This window comes from Balaenoptera borealis (genome assembly GCF_965194805.1).
Source record: "Balaenoptera borealis genome assembly, chromosome: 2".
Classification (NCBI taxonomy): Eukaryota; Metazoa; Chordata; class Mammalia; order Artiodactyla; family Balaenopteridae; genus Balaenoptera; species Balaenoptera borealis.
In genome coordinates this window covers 110,998,505-111,019,346 of record NC_138867.1, presented here as the reverse complement: position 1 = coordinate 111,019,346, position 20,842 = coordinate 110,998,505, and the positions used below count along the sequence as shown (strand labels likewise).

At 35.5% G+C, this 20,842-nt stretch overlaps 1 protein-coding gene across 2 annotated transcripts in view; it reads left to right on the top strand.

Annotated features, from left to right (window-relative positions):
- The window catches only part of FNIP1 (folliculin interacting protein 1), a 131,223-nt gene that overhangs the window by 56,788 nt on the left and 53,593 nt on the right, over positions 1-20,842 (top strand). The window contains exons 3-10 of one of the 2 annotated variants that reach the window (XM_082380776.1): positions 2,116-2,250; positions 5,646-5,746; positions 6,010-6,084; positions 7,197-7,288; positions 12,997-13,080; positions 14,284-14,355; positions 17,115-17,250; positions 19,867-20,068. In XM_082380776.1, the coding sequence (XP_082236902.1) occupies positions 2,116-2,250; positions 5,646-5,746; positions 6,010-6,084; positions 7,197-7,288; positions 12,997-13,080; positions 14,284-14,355; positions 17,115-17,250; positions 19,867-20,068 (897 nt within the window). The remainder of the gene's footprint in view (positions 1-2,115; positions 2,251-5,645; positions 5,747-6,009; positions 6,085-7,196; positions 7,289-12,996; positions 13,081-14,283; positions 14,356-17,114; positions 17,251-19,866; positions 20,069-20,842) is intronic. The other variant, XM_082380777.1, reaches the window with a different exon arrangement.

Here is a 20,842-nt window from a genome sequence, read left to right as displayed (position 1 = left end):
CCTGGAATTGATATATGTTTGTCCCTTTCTTCCCTCTAGCAAATGGCTTCTTGTTTCAGAGATTGGACATATATAGTTACCTCAGCCTGGAATGTCTTTCTAGCCCTCCCATTCTTCTTTTTACAGTGAACTTAACTCCTATGCTTTTTTGTAGTCCCAGTTTAAATATCATTTCTGATCTGCCTAGACTAAGTTAAGTTCTTTCTTGGACAGTTCACATAAACATCATTGCTCCTTAATCTCTTCATCTGTAAAATGTGGATAATAATAATACTTACTTCATAGAGTTGTTGTGAGGAATAAAAGAGTATATATATGTAAAACAGAAGAGTACCTGACCAGATAGTAGGTGCTATGTGAGTTAACTGTTGCTATCATTATTACTTTTATTAGACATATTTGAAATAATGTATGTAATTATACTAATTTGTCTATTTGTTAAATATCTCCTTCTCCTGTTAGATTGTTAGTTCCATGAGGAAAAGAACTGTTTTATTCACTTCTTTTCCCTAGTGCTTGGTACACATAGTACTCAGTTACTTTTGTTGACTGATAAATGGTGGTTTGCAATAGTAGATAAGTCAGGCCAGCTGGGTTTTAAAGAATGAACATACTGGTAACTGTGGTAAAGCATTGCAATGTTTTTAGGAGTATCAGAGAACTTGGTGGATTGCAACTTTGGTAGTTGTGAGCAGTGAAAGCTCTAGAACTTGTTTGGGAGAGAGATGAGAACAAGAGGAATAAAGCAAAAAAAAATTTTTTTATTAATTAATTTTTATTGGCGTATAGTTGCTTTACAATGTTGTGTTAGATTCTACTGCACAGCAAAATGAATCAGCCATGCATATACATCTATCCCCTCCCTTTTGGTTTTCCCTCCCATTTAGGATACCACAGTGCATTAAGTAGAGTTCCCTGTGCTATACAGTATGTTCCCATCAGCTGTCTATTTTATACATAGTATCAATAGTGCAATAGTGTATATGTGTCAATCCCAGTCTCCCAATTCCTCCCACCCCACCCCTTTCCCCCTTGGTATCCATACATCCATACATTTGTTCTCTATGTCTGTGTCTCTATTTCTAAAGCAAAAAATTGAAATGCATTCTTCTTCCATGCTAGACAATACAGCCTTCTGGTCCTAAGCTCAGCTATTATTAAAAATGTAACTGTCCAATACATGGATGCATTCTCATTTCAAAAGATTAAACTTACATATATATGAACATACATTGAAATATGTCTCATTTGCATTTCTCTTCCGATTCCTGCATCTCCCGTTTTTTTTTTTTTTAAATTTTATTTATTTATTTATTTATTTATTTTTGGCTGTGTTGGGTCTTCGTATCTGTGCAAGGGCTTTCTCTAGTTGTGGCAAGCGGGGGCCACTCTTCATCGCAGTGCGCGGGCCTCTCACTATTGTGGTCTCTCTTGTTGCGGAGCACAGGCTCCAGACGCGCAGGCTCAGTAGTTGTGGCTCACGGGTCTAGTTGCTCCGCGGCATGTGGGATCTTCCCAGACCAGGGCTCGAACCCGTGTCTCCTGCATTGGCAGGCAGATTCTCAACCACTGCACCACCAGGGAAGCCCCCGTTTTTTTCCATTAAAATATGTTACTTACATTAGCTTGTAATGGGTATATTGTTATATTTAAATCAATTTATAAATATTTTAAAAGTCCTCAATTTTAATTTCTAATACGGGAAAATATTGATACATATATCACACATAAACAAAATGCCTTTGGGATCCTAAATAATTTTTAAGAGCATGAATAGGTTTTTGAGATCAAATAATTTGAAAACTGCTGCAGTATATAATTAAGTCCCAACAATGAACATTGTGTAGACCATTGTAATATAGGAAAATTCCCATGATTTAATAATTTTGGTGAGAAAAGTACAGTTAAAAAATGCCACAAATATTATTATAGTTATGAGACAAAGAATAGAAAACAGTACTGGAGAAAATAAAGTAAAATGCAGATAGTCATTATATTAAGGTTATGTTATTTTGAATTATTTCATCCTTGGTTTTTCCAAAGGTTTTTATGCTATAATTTATATATGGTGGAAAATCTGTTAAAATATGAATGGGAATAATGTCTCCATTTCAGAAGCTCTGTAGTGATGCTCAAGTTAAAGTCTTTGGGAAATGCTGCCAACTGAAACCTGGAGGAGACAGTTCTTCCTCTTTAGATAGTTCCATGACTTCATCTTCTGATGTCAAAGACCAGTGTCCCAAGTACCAGGTAAGATCACTGATGTCTTTTATTCATTCACAAGTATTTTTGAGTACCTACAGTGTGTTGTATACCATCCTAGGGACTGAGGATGTAACAGGGACTAGTGCTTACCCTCCTGGAGCTTACAGTATAGCTGGGGAGACAGATAATTAAATAGGTAAGTTTATGAACTTTGATAAATCTTAGAATAGGGGAAGCATAGAGAGCTTTGGGCACAGGTAGCAGGGGCATTTTCTCCTTTTTATTTCCATTTCATATTTTTTAGGCTACCAGAATAATTTCTTATTTTAAATACTTTTTAATTATTGAAATATGAAGATAAATATAATACAGGTCAGCTGTAGTATGAAATTAAAATATGGCTGAAGTATATGTTATCAGAAATGTACATTTTCATTTTTCAAAATTAATGTGGCTGTTCTTCTAAAATACGGAATTAACCAATCATTTGACTATATAGGAACTTCTCTATAAACTTGTTACATTGTTATATTTTACATAGGATCAGTACTTGGTTTCAAATAAGCAAATGTCATCTAATGTGAATTTATTTGTGTCATTCAAGCTTGCATGAATGAATCACAGGTATTTTACATTTAGCAGTACCAAAATAGAATCCTGGACCTTTAAATTATTTATAATTATGTAATTGTGTTTGGATAGAAACTAACCCTTATACCATATCAACATGACAGTATATGTGGAAGATCTTCGAAGTTATAAAAGTCCAGATGTTAGGACTACCTACATAGTATGTAGTCCTAATATCTACATAGTTCTGCCTGCCCTTCTCTATTCCTCTTCCATCTTAAGCATGTTACCCTAACAAGTTCCTAATAGTGCTGTGCTATGTAGGATCATTATACTTATGCCAATTTACAAGTTTTCCAATTTGATCAACTGTACAAACTTGCCTTTCTTCCTAACATTATGCAGTTAAATAGTATTAGCAAATGGATCCAGACTGTAGAAACCCTGAAGCAGTGAGTGATTATAATTCTCATTTTGCATCAAAAATCCCTAGAGCTTTTTTTAAGTACAGGTTCCCAGGTTATATGTCTGGATATTCTGGTAGTAGGTTCATTATGGTCTTGGAAATCTGCTTTTTTAGCAAGAAGACATTGAATTATTACAGTATATAGTTCACTACACTTGATAAAGTGTTATTTCAGGTAACTAGAACATTATTTTTGATTTACGGGGTATTACAGATTATTGCTTTCAGCAATGAGTACTTACAAAGAATTGAACTTTTAAATAAGAGCCTTTTTAAAAAAGCATTAAAGATAATAGCATTTTCTTAATTATATTCTTCATTATAGATTATGTCACATTAAAATATATAACATGTCAATGACATTCATGATAACTATTTGGTATTTATTAGAACAGGCAGAGAGAACCTTTAATAGCAAAGTATGTGGTTTCATAAAATTTATACACCAATTTATTTTTACTGTATTTTGCCTTCTGAGAATTCTTTTCTAATTATAATATTAAAATGTTTAAATGACTTGATATTTAAATTTGTGTAGCTTGTTTAATATAAGAAATATTATTTTTAGTCAAAAAAAGAATGGAGTTAGATGCATTGTAACAAAAATGAGCTTGTAAGAGAAGGTTCTCATTTCTGTCATTATCCAGAAGCAATTTAGGTTGCCAAGTAAGATTGGTATTGTTGATCTTAAAAGAAAAATAAACTACTTTATCATTTAGAAAATTATTCTACTCTGTTTCTAAAATGTTCGTAATACCTAGACTTCTGGAAATAAAAATTTTGTCTTAACCAAATCCCAAGAATAAATGAGTTGCTTCTTGTAGTAACCTAGGTATATCAGAAGTGATTTTTTTCTTAAAAAATAACTTTGTGCCTTTATTAAAACAAAATTAAGACTATAGCACTGAGAAAGAAAAAACAATATGTCAATGTATTAAAAAACTAATATGAACATAGTATGTATAATGAAATGGATTGCTATTTGAAGATGTTCTTTTTAAGGAAGGTGACAAAATGTAAATATATAGATTTTTTTAAACCAAAGGCAGATAGTAAACAAGCAAAGGAGTAAAAGAGAATCACATTATAAAAAGAAAAATAGTGTGTAGATGTATTCCCTGGCTTTCACTTGTAAAATGGGGGTCCTCATCACTTTATTGTTATCTTCAGAAGAATCTTTTAAGTATTTTTAAAAACTCCTAATTCTTGATTTCCCATGGTAGAATGGCATAGTGAAATTTGCGTAATCCTCATTTACTATCTTAGATAGTTTTTTGGTCATCTTTCTCATCAGTTGTTTTATTATGTTAATTGTATTGGTTAGGAATTGCATTGGGATATCCTATGAAACAGTGGCTTAAACAAATTAGGGACTGGTTTCTTCACATGACAAGTCTGGAGAGAGGCCATCTAGGCACGATAATGTATGGGCTTCAAGATGGCCTCAGAGACCAAGGCTTCCTTATCTTTCTACTTAGCCAGAGTTACTGTGTACATACTTGTTGCCTTGTCATCCTCTTATGGTGTCTTCATCTTCAGTGATTTCCATTTATATTCCATTGACCAGGACTGTGTTGAATGCATGTAAATGGATAGTTCTGAAAGCTACCACTCCAACCACTGGTTTAACTCTTTGAATATAGAGACCAACTCGAAATCCCCTATCTGCAAGGGAGGCTCTGAAATGCAGTTTTTTTTCATTTGGGCACATTGCTTCCTTGAAACAAATTAGACTTCAAAAAATAAGGAATAAGATATTTGGTGGTTAACTAGTTATATTTGCCGCAGTATATAAATAGTAACCAAATGGATGAATCAACTTTTAGATTTTTTTGACTCCTATGAGGACAATTAAAGAATAATGGAAAAGAATAACTTTTAAAATCAGAATTCTTTACAAACAAGACATCTAATGCTTAAGTCTTTTTTAAAAAAATGCAAAATATGTCCAAGTTACCCCTTTTGCGAATGCTTCTTTTTGCACAATAGGAGTGGTAAAATCTGTTCAGCATGTTCAGTGAATTCTACTTCTTGTTATCTGTCCTGGAGAAGCATTGCATATGCATAAGATGTGGCTAAGAATGTTTATTTGAGTGTTATTTGTAATAGCAAAAAACAGGAAGTAACTTAAATGCCTGTCAGTAAGGGGAACAGGCTTGATAAACTGATATTTTCATATAGGAGAATACTATGCAGCTCTTAAAAGGAATCTGTGTATAACAGTATGCTTAGATCTGTAAGACATTGTGAAATGAAGAAAATCAAGCTGCAGAACAGTGTATACAACGTAAAATCATTTAAAAAAACATTGTGTAGAATACAGCAAAGGAATTTTTAATAAAAATCAGTTTTTGAAATAGGTTTTAAATTCTGCAATTTTATTAATGTTATGCTTACTGTTTAGGGTTCTCGATGCTCTTCTGATGCCAATATGCTTGGAGAGATGATGTTTGGCTCAGTAGCAATGAGCTACAAAGGCTCCACCTTAAAGATTCATCAGATCCGGTGAGGGATTTTCTCATTTTTCTTAATGAATCCATTTTAGAATGTTTAGTTTTTTAAAGATGGGAGAATTTCATATAGTCTTCACTCATATTGAGCATGTCAGATACTAAGTTTATGATGTTTTATGGGTTTAATGCTACATCGTGGCTGTTGTAACTATGCAGTGACATCTCTGTGACTTAAACATTTTTATTTGTGATAAATTGGAAAGGTCCTTGTGTTTCAGTTTCGATCTCTCTCTATCCCTCTCTTTTTCTTCCTAGTTCCCCTCCACAGCTTATGCTCAGCAAAGTTTTTACTGCACGGACTGGCAGCAGCATCTGTGGAAGTCTCAATACGTAAGTAGTTATGGATGAAGGGAGAAATGAATTCTTTAAGATTTGCAAAGGATGAAAACTAATAAGCTGCTTTCAGGATTGCAGCATAAATTCAGATTTTATTCCATCCCTTAAGTTTGAAAGTTTATGGAGGCCAGATTTTTTCCCCCAGCTTTGTTGAGATATGATTGACATACACCATTATTTAAGTTTGAAGTATATGGCGTGTTGATTCGATACATTTATATATTGCAAAGTGATTACCACCATAGCCTTAGCTGCTACCATCCTGTCACATAATTACCATTTCTTTTTTGTGGTGAGAATATTTAAGATTTACTCTGTTAGCAACTTTCAAGATATAATGCAGTATTATTAGCTATAATTAGCTTGCTGTATATTAGACACCCAGAATTTGTTAATCTTATAACTAGAAGTTTGTACCCTTTGACCATTTTATCCCCATTTCCGCTACTCCCAGTCCCTGGTAACCATCACTCTGCTCTCTGCATCTCTGAGTTTGGCTTTTTAATTTTTTTTTAATTAAATTAAAAAAATTTTTAAATTTATTTATTTTTTGGCTGTGCTTCGCGGCTTGCAGGATCTTAGTTTGCCAATCAGGGATTGAACCCGTGCCCCCTGCAGTGGAAGCACAGAGTCCTAACCACTGGACCGCCAGGGAATTGGCTTTTTTAGATTCCACATGTAAGTGATATCGTACAGCATTTGCCTTTCTCGGTCTGACTTATTTCACTTAGAATAATGCCCTGAAGGACCAAAGTTGTTGCAAATGGCAGGACTTCCTCTTTTTTTCTTTTCATAGCTGAATAATATCCACTGTCTATATATATACATGACAGTCTTTTTTTATCCATTCATCTGTTGACAGACACTTGGGTGTGGCTGTATTCCAGTAAAACTTTATTTAGAGAAACAGGCAGCAGACTTAATTTAACCCTCAGGGTGTAGTTTGCCAACCCCTGATTTAAATGATTAGTTGGTTTATAGTACTAATAGGGAAACTTAAAACTTAAAAAAAAATAATGTTTTACACTTAAAATTTGAGGTATACAAAGAATTGCCATTAAGAGCATAAAACAAATTTGGAATTTATTTTTTCTCCTCCCACTTAGGCTGCAAGACAGTCTTGAATTCATCAATCAGGACAACAGTACATTAAAGGCTGATAATAACACAGTTATTAATGGACTACTTGGAAATATAGGTAAAACGGTTTTATACGTTTTAAAAATGTTCTTAATAATGTTAGAAGAACAAAGAATTTCGAATACTAGAAGTGGAAAAGGGATTTAAATTGCAAGTATGTGTAATATTTGTATTATTTGAAAAATGTAGTTTTCATATATTTGAACATAATGTTTATTTTGTACCTGAAAAAAGAGAAGAAATACCTAATTTGTTTTTTGGTTTTAATTTCGATGCATCTTTGAAAAGTACTTTTGTTGATGTAAAAAGCCCTTACTAGCTCTCTTGAATATTTCAGCTGAGGGAGACAGGTATTATACTTTCTCCCTTTTCTTTTCCCTAACCATAGAGTAATTTTTAAATGGTGCTTGTTTTTTTGACCTGTAATTCAGATGAGCAGATTTTCAAATTTGATGTTTCTTAAGAGATTTATTAAAATAGCAGCGTATTTAGTAATTTGTTTAGTTTATTGTTTGTTATTTAAGTTCAACATTTTAAAGTGACAAACTATTTCTAAAATTTCTGGTCCTCTGTTTTTTCTTAGAAAGATCAAATAAATTACTGCTGACCATATTTCCAGTGCATAACGAACTGTAGTGTATTAGAGAGTGGATAGCAGTTAGAATAGGATGAATGTATGCTAACACATATATATGGAATCTTAAAAAAAAAAAGGAATTTGGTTCTGAAGAACCTAGGGGCAGGACAGGAATAAAGACGCAGACGTAGAGAATGGACTTGAGGATGCGGGGAAGGGGATGGGTAAACTGGGATGAAGTGAGAGAGTGGCATGGACATATATACATCACCAAATGTAAAATAGATAGCTAGTGGGAAGCAGCCACATAGCACAGGGAGATCAGCTCGGTGCTTTGTGAACACCTAGAGGGGTGGGATAGGGAGGGTGGGAGGGAGACGCAAGAGGGAGGCGATATGGGGATATATGTATATGTATAGCTGATTCACTTTGTTATAAAGCAGAAACTAACACACCATTGTAAAGCAATTATACTCCAATAAAGATGTTAAAAAAAAAAAAGAATAGAATGAATGTTTCACTCATTACCTGTTTAGTGGAAATTTTTATTTGTAATTAATTTTTATAAATATCAGTTATACATACTAGTAGAAAACAGTTTTTTCTCCCACCTTTAACAGTATAGCATCCTATTATTTTTTATAATTCATGTTCATTCAGATAGCAGCTATTAAGTACCTACTATGGGCTAGTTGCAGTGTCAGACATGTGTTTTAGAAAGCGTGCATTTTGTAGAAAAATAGAAGTTCTACTTTTTCTTAACTTGATTAGTTCATTCATTTTAATAAAGTAAAAATGTGACAGAGAAATAAGCCTTTTTTTCTTTATAATTTGACACTTTTCAGAGCTAAAGGGGCTTATTAAAAGCTGTTTATTTGAATAATACAAATCCATTATCATGTATAAAGTACACTATAGTTGCTAGATATACTCAACTTCTCTGTTTTAACGTGGAATAGGAAATTAATGCATTTAACAAAGCACAGACTTTGTTATGAACGGCTTTTTCTTGCACATTCTTAATTGTGAATCAAGGATATTTGAGCACCATTTCTTATTTTCTTTAAATTTCCAATTAATCAACAAGTACTTATCAAGCACTTATTACATGCCAGGCACTCTGCTAGGCCCTGAGAATACAGTGGTGAACCAGACACAGTTCCTGCCTCAACAGATTTTTAGTTAGTGAAAGTCAGACAAGCAATACAATACAGTATACAATTACAGTATACTGTAGTTAATTTTTGGACAAGACTAAGAGCATGATGTGATAGAAATGAGGAGGAACACCCAGTTCAGTCTTGGAGTATCACAAAAGGCTTTCTTAAAGAAGTGAGCCTAAACTTGAAGAATTAGCCTGACAGTTGGGAAGAGAAATGTTCTAGGAAAAAGCAGTAGCATGTGCACAGACCTAAGTGCAAGAGATCATTGAGTGTGGAAAGAATGTGAACAAATCAATGTGGGTGGAGCACAGTGTGGATATAAGTAAAGGAAGTGAAAGGAAATAAAGAAGTGAGCAAGAGCCAGATCATGAAGGGCATTGTGGGTTACACTGAGGAATTTGGACTTATGCTTTGGGTAAGCAGTTGGGTACCAGTGAGGGTGTGTTACTTTGGGTCTTCCTCCTGGTTTTTAACAGGTGCCAAGACAGGTTTAAACATGCAAGGATTTTATTATTACTAGGTGAGAGAAATGAAGAGGGAGCTGGGAAGGGTTCAGAGAGCCCTCAGATTGTGGTGCAAGTTTGACCTTGAGTGAAAGAGAAGAATAAAAGCTTGAGTGGACATCTTCCAGCCTGCCATATAGTCCAAGGAAGGTTTGATAAGGCTGTGGATGAGTCTTTGAGTCAGAGTTGATTGTCAGAAGTGACCCATGTCTTGCCAACATGGGCCTGCCTTACTATAGCTGCTGTGTTCAGTCATTGGCTAGGCACAGCCTGTGGGATATGTGGCCCTGCACAAACATGGCAGTGAATTTAAGAACACAGCAGCTGGGGTGCTTGGCCAATTGCAGTTCTTATAGCTGGAGAGTTTTGTGGTGCATTCTCAAGGCAACAACAGAAGAGTTTTCACAATATAGAAACATGATCAGATCAGATTTGTATCTGCAAAAGAATATTCTAATTGCTGTAGGAATAGATTCAGATGAGCCAGTGGGATTGAGAAAGCACCCATATTAGAAGGCTGCTTATGATAGTCCAAGTGACAGATAATGGGGACGTAGAGTAAAATTGTGTCCTTAAGGATAAAGAGTTGTTGAGAACTTTGTTGGGAGAAATAGAGTAGACAGGACTTGGTAATTAGGTAGAAGAGGTGAGGGGAGAGGGGGAGTCAGGGATGGCACTGAGCTATCGGGTTGTGTAATTGCATGGATATTGGTTCCATTCACTGGGAGGAACATGAGAAATTGGGAGTTGATGATTCTAGGTTTAGGCATGTCGAATTGGAAGTATTGGTAGGATATCCAAGCGAAGATATCCATTGTAGTTAGTTAGAGAGATGTATTCTGGTGGTAGCTGCTGTAAGAGAATGAACGTATAATAATTTTAAAACAATAGAGGTTTTTTCTCAAAATTTTCCTCAAAGCAGTGTTTTAGAGGTCCAGTCTCCTTCCTTCTTGGAGTTCTACCTTCTTTACAATATGGGCTCCAAGGTTGTGCTCACCTACACAAAGCCAGTGGAAAGAGATTGAGTATGGAGAAGGCACATTCCCTTCAAAACCACCTCAACCTGACAGTGATATACATCACTTTTGCTCACATTCCATTGGTGGTAACTAATCATACAACTTCACCTGTATATAAGGAGGTTTGAGAAATATGGTCCCTAGCTGGCCAGCTGCTTCCCACAGACTACTTGATGTTAAGAAAGGGAGAACACAATCCTTTTTTAGATTTTTAGCTGCTTCTACCATGGATTTGAGAATTATTATCATATAAATGATAATTGAAAGCATAAGAATGAATGAGAAGGAAATATTGTTGAGGATAGAACCCTGGGTATGCTGGCTTTAAAGATGGAGTAGGGGAAGAGAATCACATAAAGGAGACTATGAAAAAAAAAACTTAGTGTGTGTTATCATGAGAACTGAGGGAAAAAAGTTCAAAGTGTAATGTAGTCAGCATCAAATATGATGTAAGGTAGTGTAAGATAGTATGGAGTGCATTAAGTAACAGGAAGGCTTTTGGTGGTGGCTTATGTGAGTAGTTTCAGTGGGGAGAATAGAAGCCAAAGTTGAGGAAAGACTCAGAGGTTAGTCTTCTTTTCTAAGATGTAAGCAGACATCCTCAAACTTCTTGGTTTCAGGACCCTTTTACACACATAGAAATTATTGAGGACCACAGAGAGCTTTTGTGTGTGTAGGTTACATTTATTGATATATACTGTATTAGAAATTAAAATTCAGAAAATTTTAAAAATATTTACTTAGTAACTCATTAAAAATAACACTAATAACCCTTTTTATGTTAATATAAATAACATATGTTTTGAAATAACTATACTTTCCAAGACAAGAAAACTTAGAGTGGCATTGTTTTACATTTTTGCAAAACTTTTTATTGTCTGGCTTAATAGAAACAGCTGGATTCTCATATCTTCTTCTGCATTCAGTCTTTTGTAATATGTTGTTTTGGTTGAAGTGTGTTAAGAAAATATAGTTTCACATAGATATGTAGCTAGAAAAAGGAATGTTCTCAAGAACCCCTTGAAAGGGTTGCAGGGTCCCCTTAGGGGGTCCTTGGACCACGTTTTAAGAACTACTGAACTATAGGATTAGATATATGGGGAGAAGGTAGAAGAGTTCTGACTGTATTTAAATGTTGATGGAAAAGGAGGTTATAAGGAGGATGAGGTTGGAGATAGAGGTGATACTGGTAAAGTGGAAGGGCCTAGCTGACTTAGAAGAATTAGCTTTGGAAGGGAGGGAGGGAGGTACCTCTCAGGATTTTTCACAGATAGTCCCTGCACATAAAGGGGACTTGAATAATGTTACCTGTTATTACTGCTCAGGCAGGAAGGAGGCAGGATGAAAGTTGATTAAGTTTGGAGATTAAGTTTGGAGATTAAGTTTGGAGATAGCATGGTAGGAGAAGGAGAGTTCCCATATGGTGATTCTTCATGTGTACACACATATACATATGCATACTGTACGAGACAAAGTCATATGCTGAGAGTAAGAAGAGGTGGTAGGGAAGGAGATTAAAGAGAGCAGGTAAGTTTTGAGGTAACTAGGAAAAAATGAAGAAAGAACTGAACAATGAAAATGGAAGGTTTGCTGCACATGCACTATAATTATAGAAACTCTTGTTATAGAAAAATACCTATTAGCAATTTGAAAAATACATTTGTCACTTTTTAAAACAGGAAAGTCCCCAGTTCTATCCTAGATAAATCTCCTAGATGGCTATTTAGGCCATCTTGATGAAGCATAACTAACAAGTAACTCAGCTGCTTGCTTCCAGGCTGGAATGTTACCCTCTCTGGGTCTTCAGACTCATCTTCTCTTGGTCAAGTGTGTGGCAGCTAACTTATCTTGGGCAGCTGGGAGTCTGGTCCTGACAGGCTGCATTGGCTTTCCTGCTTCCATAGTGGCTGACCCCTGCTCTAGGAACTTTGGTTTCTTCTGTTACTTTATAATTTACCACTAGTTTAGAAAAACCAATTTCATACTTATTTGTCAGTAGACCCCTTTTCTTTATTTGCTCTTTGTTTTATTTCGTGTTCTGTTTTTTCAGCCAAGTGCTTAGGTGGTTTTCTTCTTAACTGTAGTTGCACAATATTGTAATCTTAAAACTGACTTTTTAAAAGATAAATTTATTTGGCAAATGTCAAATTATATAGATAACATTACTGTGCTTTTTTGAATCTTTAAAAACATTGTTTTAGATGAGAAAGGATTGAACATTTTACCTTGTATAGTGGAAGCTTATTTTTATTATTTATGTTTTATTTTTATTATTATATGTGGACTTATTAGTGAATTGTTATGTTGACATAATCCATGACCAGAGGGAAACCATCCTGTTTCAAAAATAGGAAGCCAGCTTGAATTATTCTTACTTGTTTAAAGGTTTCCATCCATATCTGTTGGTCTGCTTTTGTACTTCCTTAGCTCACCTTTTATTCCTGACGCATTGTGGCTTCTCTAACAGCCCTCTTTCATATGTATTTTACATTTCTGCCATGTAGGTCTTTCACAGTTCTGCAGCCCCAGGCGGGCATTCTCTGAACAGGGTCCGCTCCGCCTGATCAGGAGCGCCTCTTTCTTTGCAGGTTTGCCATGTGCTGTGTGGGTAGACTAGTTGGTGTGCCCCAGCGTCTAGAATTCATAGTTAAGCTGTGGAAACAAGAGAGTAGAGAAATGCAGGTGGGGAAGGTGTAGTTGAGAAAACATTGCTTAGGAAGTTTAAGAACTTAATATCTTTCTACTGAATATGTTCTTAAAGTTTCCAGAAACTAAGTTATCAGTAGAATTGACATTTTCATGAAATTTCAGTTTGTCATTTCTTATTTTGTTATATAATAATGATTTTAACTTTAGAATCCTAAACCAAAATATAGTATGAACATTATTTCTTATAATACCAGTGGAATTTCTAATGTGACACTATCTTGTTTCCATGGCTGAGTAGCTTCTGTATCATGGTTCATCAATCGCAGAAAATATCCTATCTTACTATTATTGTAAAATTTCAGATCTACACTATTCCATAAGAATGATTTCTCTTGGAGCTAAAATTTAGATGAACAAGCACCATTATATTCTGTAAAAGGCATATATGACTATGTTTGTTTACATCATTAAATAGATGATTATAGAGTATGTTCATGCTTCTGTATCCAGGAAGTTGTATCCAACTTCTTGTTTTAATTAATATTTATTTTTCTTACAAATGTAAGATACAATGTATATATATTATAGAAAATTTGGAAAATATGAAAAATAGGCAAAAAAATATATTAGTCATCTTGTCAACTGGAAATCACCTTCTTAGTTTGTTTGTTTTAAAACAAAATTGGGGTTATACTGTTCAGCTTTCTTAAAATTTTTATTATGAAGAATTTTTAAACATACATTTTTATAGGCAGAATAGCAGACAACCATCATATACCAGTCACTTAGCCCCAGCAACCATCATTCTTACTGGTCAGTAGATTGCCTTTTTTTCATTTAGCAGTATATTGTGAATATATTCATATATCATTGAATATGCTTCTAAAATACTTATTTTAGTCATCCCTTGCTTCTTTAGGTATTACACCATAGATTATTTCATATTATAAGTCAAATCTTCAGAGAGATCTCAAAGCTTGTTCAACTGAGTAATAGCTCTTGGTGTTGGGTTTGTGCCATGCTGTTGAAAAAAATAAAGGAATGCAATGAGATGAGCATGATTTAGTTTGCTACATAAAAGGAAGAACATCAACCTGAACAGCACTGTATTTTATAAGTCACAGTTTTGTCTTGATTCGCAGTTCACAGCAACCCAATGGACATGCCTGGAAGAGAGCTGAATGAGGACAGAGACAGTGGCATAGCACGCTCTGGTAATGACAGGTTCATGTATTAATCCAATTTTTGATGAGATCACTGTTAGCTGACATTGATTTCCTTTTTTATCTTTGCTTTTATCATCCAGTTTTATGTGCACAGTTTGTTAGTATTGATATGAGCCTTACAGGAGGATGGTAGAAACAGCAGAGATAAATATTTTAAATTAAAAATTTTTCATGTTTAATAGTAAGCGTGCCTGGTGGAGCATGGCCTGGATGAATACACGCTGGCTTAGGCTTAGCCAGTATAAGAAAAATAATGTTGCTCAAGAGACTGCTTAGATAGCATAGTAGAAAAAACACATTTGCTTATATCTGTTTTCTCCTAACTAGGGTTTAAAGTGTCAGACTGTCTCTTGCCCAGAGAAGCTTAGGCATTTTGAGCTAGTGTTATACATATTTCTTTGAAGTACGTACTCTTCCAAAATTTGACAAAGTTTTATTGAAACATTGTGAGGATTAAAAAGAAAAAAACAAAAAAACCCCCAGATTCTATCTTTAAAGAGCACAGCTTCTAATGAGAGAATAGTCAGGAAAATCATCTGTCATAGTTTATTGTTTGAGGTGTTCTGTGATAGACCTGTACAGAGGTTCAGAAAAACGGCACCTAACTTAGTCTGGGCAAGGGGCAGGGTGTGAGTAAAGCTTTACAGAGTGTTGATACTTAAATAGGAGTTATCTGGCCAAAGGCATGAAAGAAGGATATTTCAGTTAAAAGGAGAAGTGTCAGGGCTCAGAGATCAGCATAAGAGAAAGATGGAGTACTCTTAGGTTTGAATTATCGTTAGGTATGAGAAACTTTATCCACTGTGATTATCTGTATGTGTTGTCACGTTGCATGGCTCTGCTATCTAAATTGTGGGACAAGTCAGTTTTAAGTCTAGATGGAGACTCCAAACTTCCCATATATTGTAATCCCTAGTTATGCGTGAGAAATTTCAAGAAAATTTTTCAGATACCTGGACTCTACTCTTGAAGATTCTTGATTTACCCTAGAGAAATGCTTAGGCATCTGTATTTGAGGAACAAAAAATGAAAAACTCAACCACTGATTCTGATGGACAGCTAGAGTTAAGAACCACTACTCTAACAGGAGAAGTCTCATCTTTCAAATAATCTCACCCTTCTTTTCTAATTGAGTTATTTTTGTTCTTAGGGACTAATCTAGAGTGTATTTCTCTTAATACTGTTTGCATCTATGTAATCTAGAGATTTAGTTTTCTCTTCTGTGGCAGGAATTTAATTTTCATTATTTAGCCAAGATTTCAGAAGTGATAAATTAATGTCTCTGTACTTCATTTTCTTCATCTGTAAATTGAAGGGCCTGGCAAGACTGATCTGTAAAGCTTCTTCAAGCCATTGAATTCATATATGCTGTTTAAGTTAATTGTGTATTTTCTTCCTTTTTCTGATTGGGTTACGTTTAATACCAGAATTTGATAAAACAAAGCTTTTCCAAATTTAGAGTAACATTTGATTTCTCACAGAAGCCGTACCCAGATTAGTTATACATGCCTAATCTTAGACTACAAAGTTTTATACTACTAATTGATAAGATGTGGTATTTTCAAGAAAGTAGTCCAGAATTAATTCATTGGCGGCCCAGATGTTTGCATGGCACGTAGAGCTCTCCCCTTTACCGTTGAATTTGTCAAGAGAATTCAAATGAACATATTTTCATAATGATAATCTCTTAGTTTTCAGTCCCCGTGTCCAAAATAATATATCATCTGGCATGTATCTTTTTATAGATGATAATAATACTTCCCTTTTGATTACTTTACAAATTTTCAGTGTGTGTTTATAATGATGAAAATGGGAATCTAAAATATTTCTAAACAAAAGCAAGCCCTTGAGGTCTTTTTGTCTCTAGATTAAGTGGGGAGAAGGAGAGAATCCCCCCAAAAAAGAAAGGATTTTAGCTTTTGATACCCCAGGCAGGAAACAGAGCTTTTGGGTTGCAGAGAAGGGTTTTCAGAAGAGAATAATTTCCACAGTTAGGGGATTGCAGCACTTATAATCAGAGTGGACTCTATTGGGATGTGTCTGTTCCAGAGAGCAATCTATAGGATTTACTCTTTCTTGGAGCTTGATAGGTATAGTCATGACTCTTGGTAAAAGTACCCAAGCATTCAGAGGTGGCTACCTATGCACAAGTGATCCATGAGTACTTCTTTTTTTTTTTTTTTTGGCCGCCACGCAGCATGTGGCATCTTAGTTCCCCGACCAGGGATCGAACCTGTGCCCCCTGCATTGGAATCGTGGAGTCTTAACCACTGCACCGCCCCGGAAGTCCCTCCATGAGTACTTTTAAATGACGTTTTAAATGGCATTCAAACACTTATTTTCAAATATAGCTTTTGTTCTTAAAATCCAGCTGCTGCATTGAAATTGGACTGCATCGTATTTAATTTAAGGACTAAGGATTCAGCTAAGCTAGGAGACAGTGTCATGGCCAAAGGAATAAAGCTTTATTTCAAAGTAGCATTTTCATCTGGGGTGGGGTGGGGAAGGTAAGGATGTCAAAAGGGGATTGTATCACGGTCTCTTGCCAACTCACTTTTAATATGTGATTTTTTTTCTGGGACCTTGCTCCAACAATGATGTATTTTTTTAAATGGAAATTTTAGAGCCTCATTCAGCAAAATGGAAAATTTGAGTCACCACTCTTAAATTTGTTAAAAAGAAATCTGTTCTTGTTTTTAGTAATTATTAACTTATACATTATACTTGTTCTTACTCTGACTTGACAGCATCTCTCAGCAGCTTGCTTATTACACCATTTCCCTCTCCAAACTCCTCACTTACCCGAAGTTGTGCCAGCAGCTACCAGCGACGCTGGCGACGTAGCCAAACAACAAGTTTGGAGAATGGGGTGTTTCCTAGATGGTACGTTGGGACTTTTAATTTACCACAAGATTGAATAGTTCCTTAAACACAATTGTGTATGTTAAGAGCCTGGACTTGTATTTTGTATTTTTAAAGTCTGGAACTGGAAACTTTTAAAGTGTACTACATTTTAAAAAATTGTGGTAAGTTATGCATAACATACAGTTTACTATTTTAACCATTATTAGCTGTATAGTTCAGTGGCATTAAGTACCTTCACATTGTTGTGCAGCCATAGCCATTCACGTCTAGAACTTTTTTTTTTTTTTTTTTTTTTTAATTTATTTTTGGCTTCGTTTCTGTGTGAGGGCTTTCTCTAGTTGTGGCAAGCGGGGGCCACTCTTCATCGCGGTGCGCGGGCCTCTCACTATCGCGACCTCTCTTGTTGCGGAGCACAAGCTCCAGACGCGCAGGCTCAGTAGTTGTTGTGGCTCACGGGCCTAGTTGCTCCGCGGCATGTGGGATCTTCCCAGACCAGGGCTCGAACCCGTGTCCCCTGCATTAGCAGGCAGATTCTCAACCCCTGCGCCACAGGGGAAGCCCCAGAACTTTTTTATCTCCACAAACTGAACCTTTATACACATTAAGCAATAATTCCCCATTCCTCCCTCCCCTTAGCCCCTGGGAACTACTATGCTATTTTTTTCTCTGTAAATTTGACTGCTTTACATACCTCATATAAGTGGAATCATAGAATATTTATCCTTTTATGTCTGCCTTATTCCACTTAGCATGCCTTCAGGGTTCATCCATGTTGTAACATGTATCAGAATTTCATTTTTTTTTATGACTAACATTCCATTGTATTCCATTGTATATACATATACATTCCATTGTATATACATTTTGTTTATCCACTCATCTGTCCTTGGACATTTGGATTGCTTCCACCTTTTGGCTGTGGTGAATATGCTGATATGAACGTGAGTCTACAAATACCTTTCAAGTCTCCGCTTTCAATTCTTTTGGTTATATGCCCAGAAGTGGAATTTCTGGATCATATCATAATTCTCTGTTGAAGTTTTTGAGGAACTGCCATACTCTTCACCACAGTGGCTGTACCATTTTACTTTCATTCCCACTAGAAATGGCCAGGGTGTTTTTTTTTTTTGGCCACGCTGCATATCTTAGTTCCCCGACCAGGGATTGAACACGTGTCCCCTGCACTGGAAGCGTGGAGTACTAACAACTGTACCGCTAGGAAATTTCCCCCACTAGAACTGCACAAGAGTTCTAATTTCTCCACATCCTCACCAGTAGTTAATTTCCTTTTTTTTTTTAATAATAACCATCCTTATGGGTGTGAAGTGATATCTCCTTGTAGTTTTGATTTGCACTTACCTGATGGCTAGTGATGTTGAGCATGTTTTTTTTTTTTTTCAATTTAAAAAAAAAAAAATAATTAATTAATTATTTTGGTTGTGTTGGGTCTTCGTTTCTGTGCGAGGGCTTTCTCTAGTTGCGGCAAGTGGGGGCCACGCTTCATCGCGGTGCGTGGGCCTCTTACTATCGCGGCCTCTCTTGTTGCGGAGCACAGGCTCCAGACGCGCAGGCTCAGTAGTTGTGGCTGACGGGCCCAGTTGCTCCGTGGCATGTGGGATCTTCCCAGACCAGGGCTCGAACCCATGTCCCCTGCATTGGCAGGCGTATTCTCAACCAGTGCACCACCAGGGAAGCCCTGTTTTTGTTTTCCTATTGGCCATATGTATGTTTTCTTTGGAGATAGTCTATTCAAGTGTTTTACCCATTTTTTAATCAGGTGTTTTTTTTGGTGGTTGTTGTTGAATTGTAGGAGTTCTTTATATATTTCTGGATATGAATCCCTTATCAGATATATGCTTTGCAAATATTTTGTCCCATTTGATTAGTTGCCCATTTATTCTGTTGATAGTTTCTTTTGATACACAGCAGTTTTTCATTTTTGTGTAGCCCAATTTATCTATTTTTTTCTTTTGTTGCCTTTACCTTTGGTGTCATATCCAAGAAATCATTGCCATATCCAGTGTCATGAGGCTTTTAACCTATGTTTTCTTCTAAGGGTTTTATAGTTTTAACTCTTCTGTTTTGGTCTTTGATCCATCTGCTGCATGTTTCGATATTTCAGTTTTTCATGTTTCTATTTTGGCAAGTTAATTCATTCTTGAAAGATTTTTTTTTAGTCTGTGTTAAGTACAGCTAAAGATGATGAAGCTTCTTGTTTCCTTTTTTATTCACTCCCTTTATTCCTTCACCTTTGATTTTATTCCTGGAATCTAAAGGGGAGATAAGTAGATTCTAGAACAGTGAAGAGATTATATCAGACTCTGTCTATAAACCTTAAAATTCAGGCTCTTTTAGGTTGGTTATACATTGGGATTATCTACTTTTTTAGTGACTTCTAATTGAACAAAAATGTTTCCAATCTGACTCTCTATTAAAATTTCTTACAAAAATATGAGTATAAAGGAATAGCCAGTAGATTTCTCAAAGAGATACACAATTGGTATGAATTTTTAGATTTACTTGATAAAACACTGGAAGACCTTTAGCTTGCCTACATTTAATTAGCAAGGAGATTGAATTGTGAATTTAATTATTTTTATATTTTTTTAAAATGAAAAACCATTTATTTTTAAGGTCTATAGAAGAAAGCTTTAATCTGTCAGAGGAGAGCTGTGGCCCTAACCCAGGGATTGTGAGGAAAAAGAAGATTGCAATTGGGGTAATCTTTTCATTATCCAAAGATGAAGATGAAAGTAACAAATTTAATGAATTCTTTTTTTCACATTTTCCTCTGTTTGAAAGCCACATGAACAAATTAAAGAGTGCAATAGAACAGGTAAGCATAGTCATGTTTATGGTTTGTTTATATTTTTTATTTTATTTTCCTTTGAATCTTATTCTCTTGCTTAAGCATTGTGTTTATTCATTTGGCAGAAAAATTAACAGAATCTGTGCAGGTACCCTACAAAGTGATCTGAGAGATGCAAAGTAGACTTCAGCTCCTTTTAAGAAGCCTACTACCTAAAAAAAAGATGTAAGGTCATTTATCCATTCAATAAATAAGTATTTGAGGGCCTAGAATGTGGCAGGCACTATTCTAGCAACTGAGGATAAGATGTGAAAAAAAGCAACACTCCTGACCTCATGGCATAGAAATAAACAAATGACTATATAAGATTTTAGATGGTAATAAGTGCCATGGAGAAAAATAAAACAGAAAGGTTTTTAAGGAATGCTGGATGGAAGGATTACAAATTTTTATAGGATAGTCAAGAAAGCTCCTGATAAAATGACATATGGTCCAGAGATATGGAGGAAGTCAGCTATAACCATCTGAGAGAAGAATGCTCCAGGAGGGGCAAAGGAGTAAGCCTGATGCTTGAGCGTCAGTAAGGAGGAATAAGGAGGCCAAAGTGGCTAAGTTAGAAATAAGACCAGATCATATAGGACCTTATAGGATACCATGGTATGAGCATTGGCATTTACTCTTAAGAAAGATGGGAAACCTTTGGAGTCTTTTGAGCAGGGAAATGACATTCATGAGAATCACTCTTACTGCTGATGCAGAATAGATTTCTAGAGGCGAAGGTGGATGCTTTGGGATCAGTTA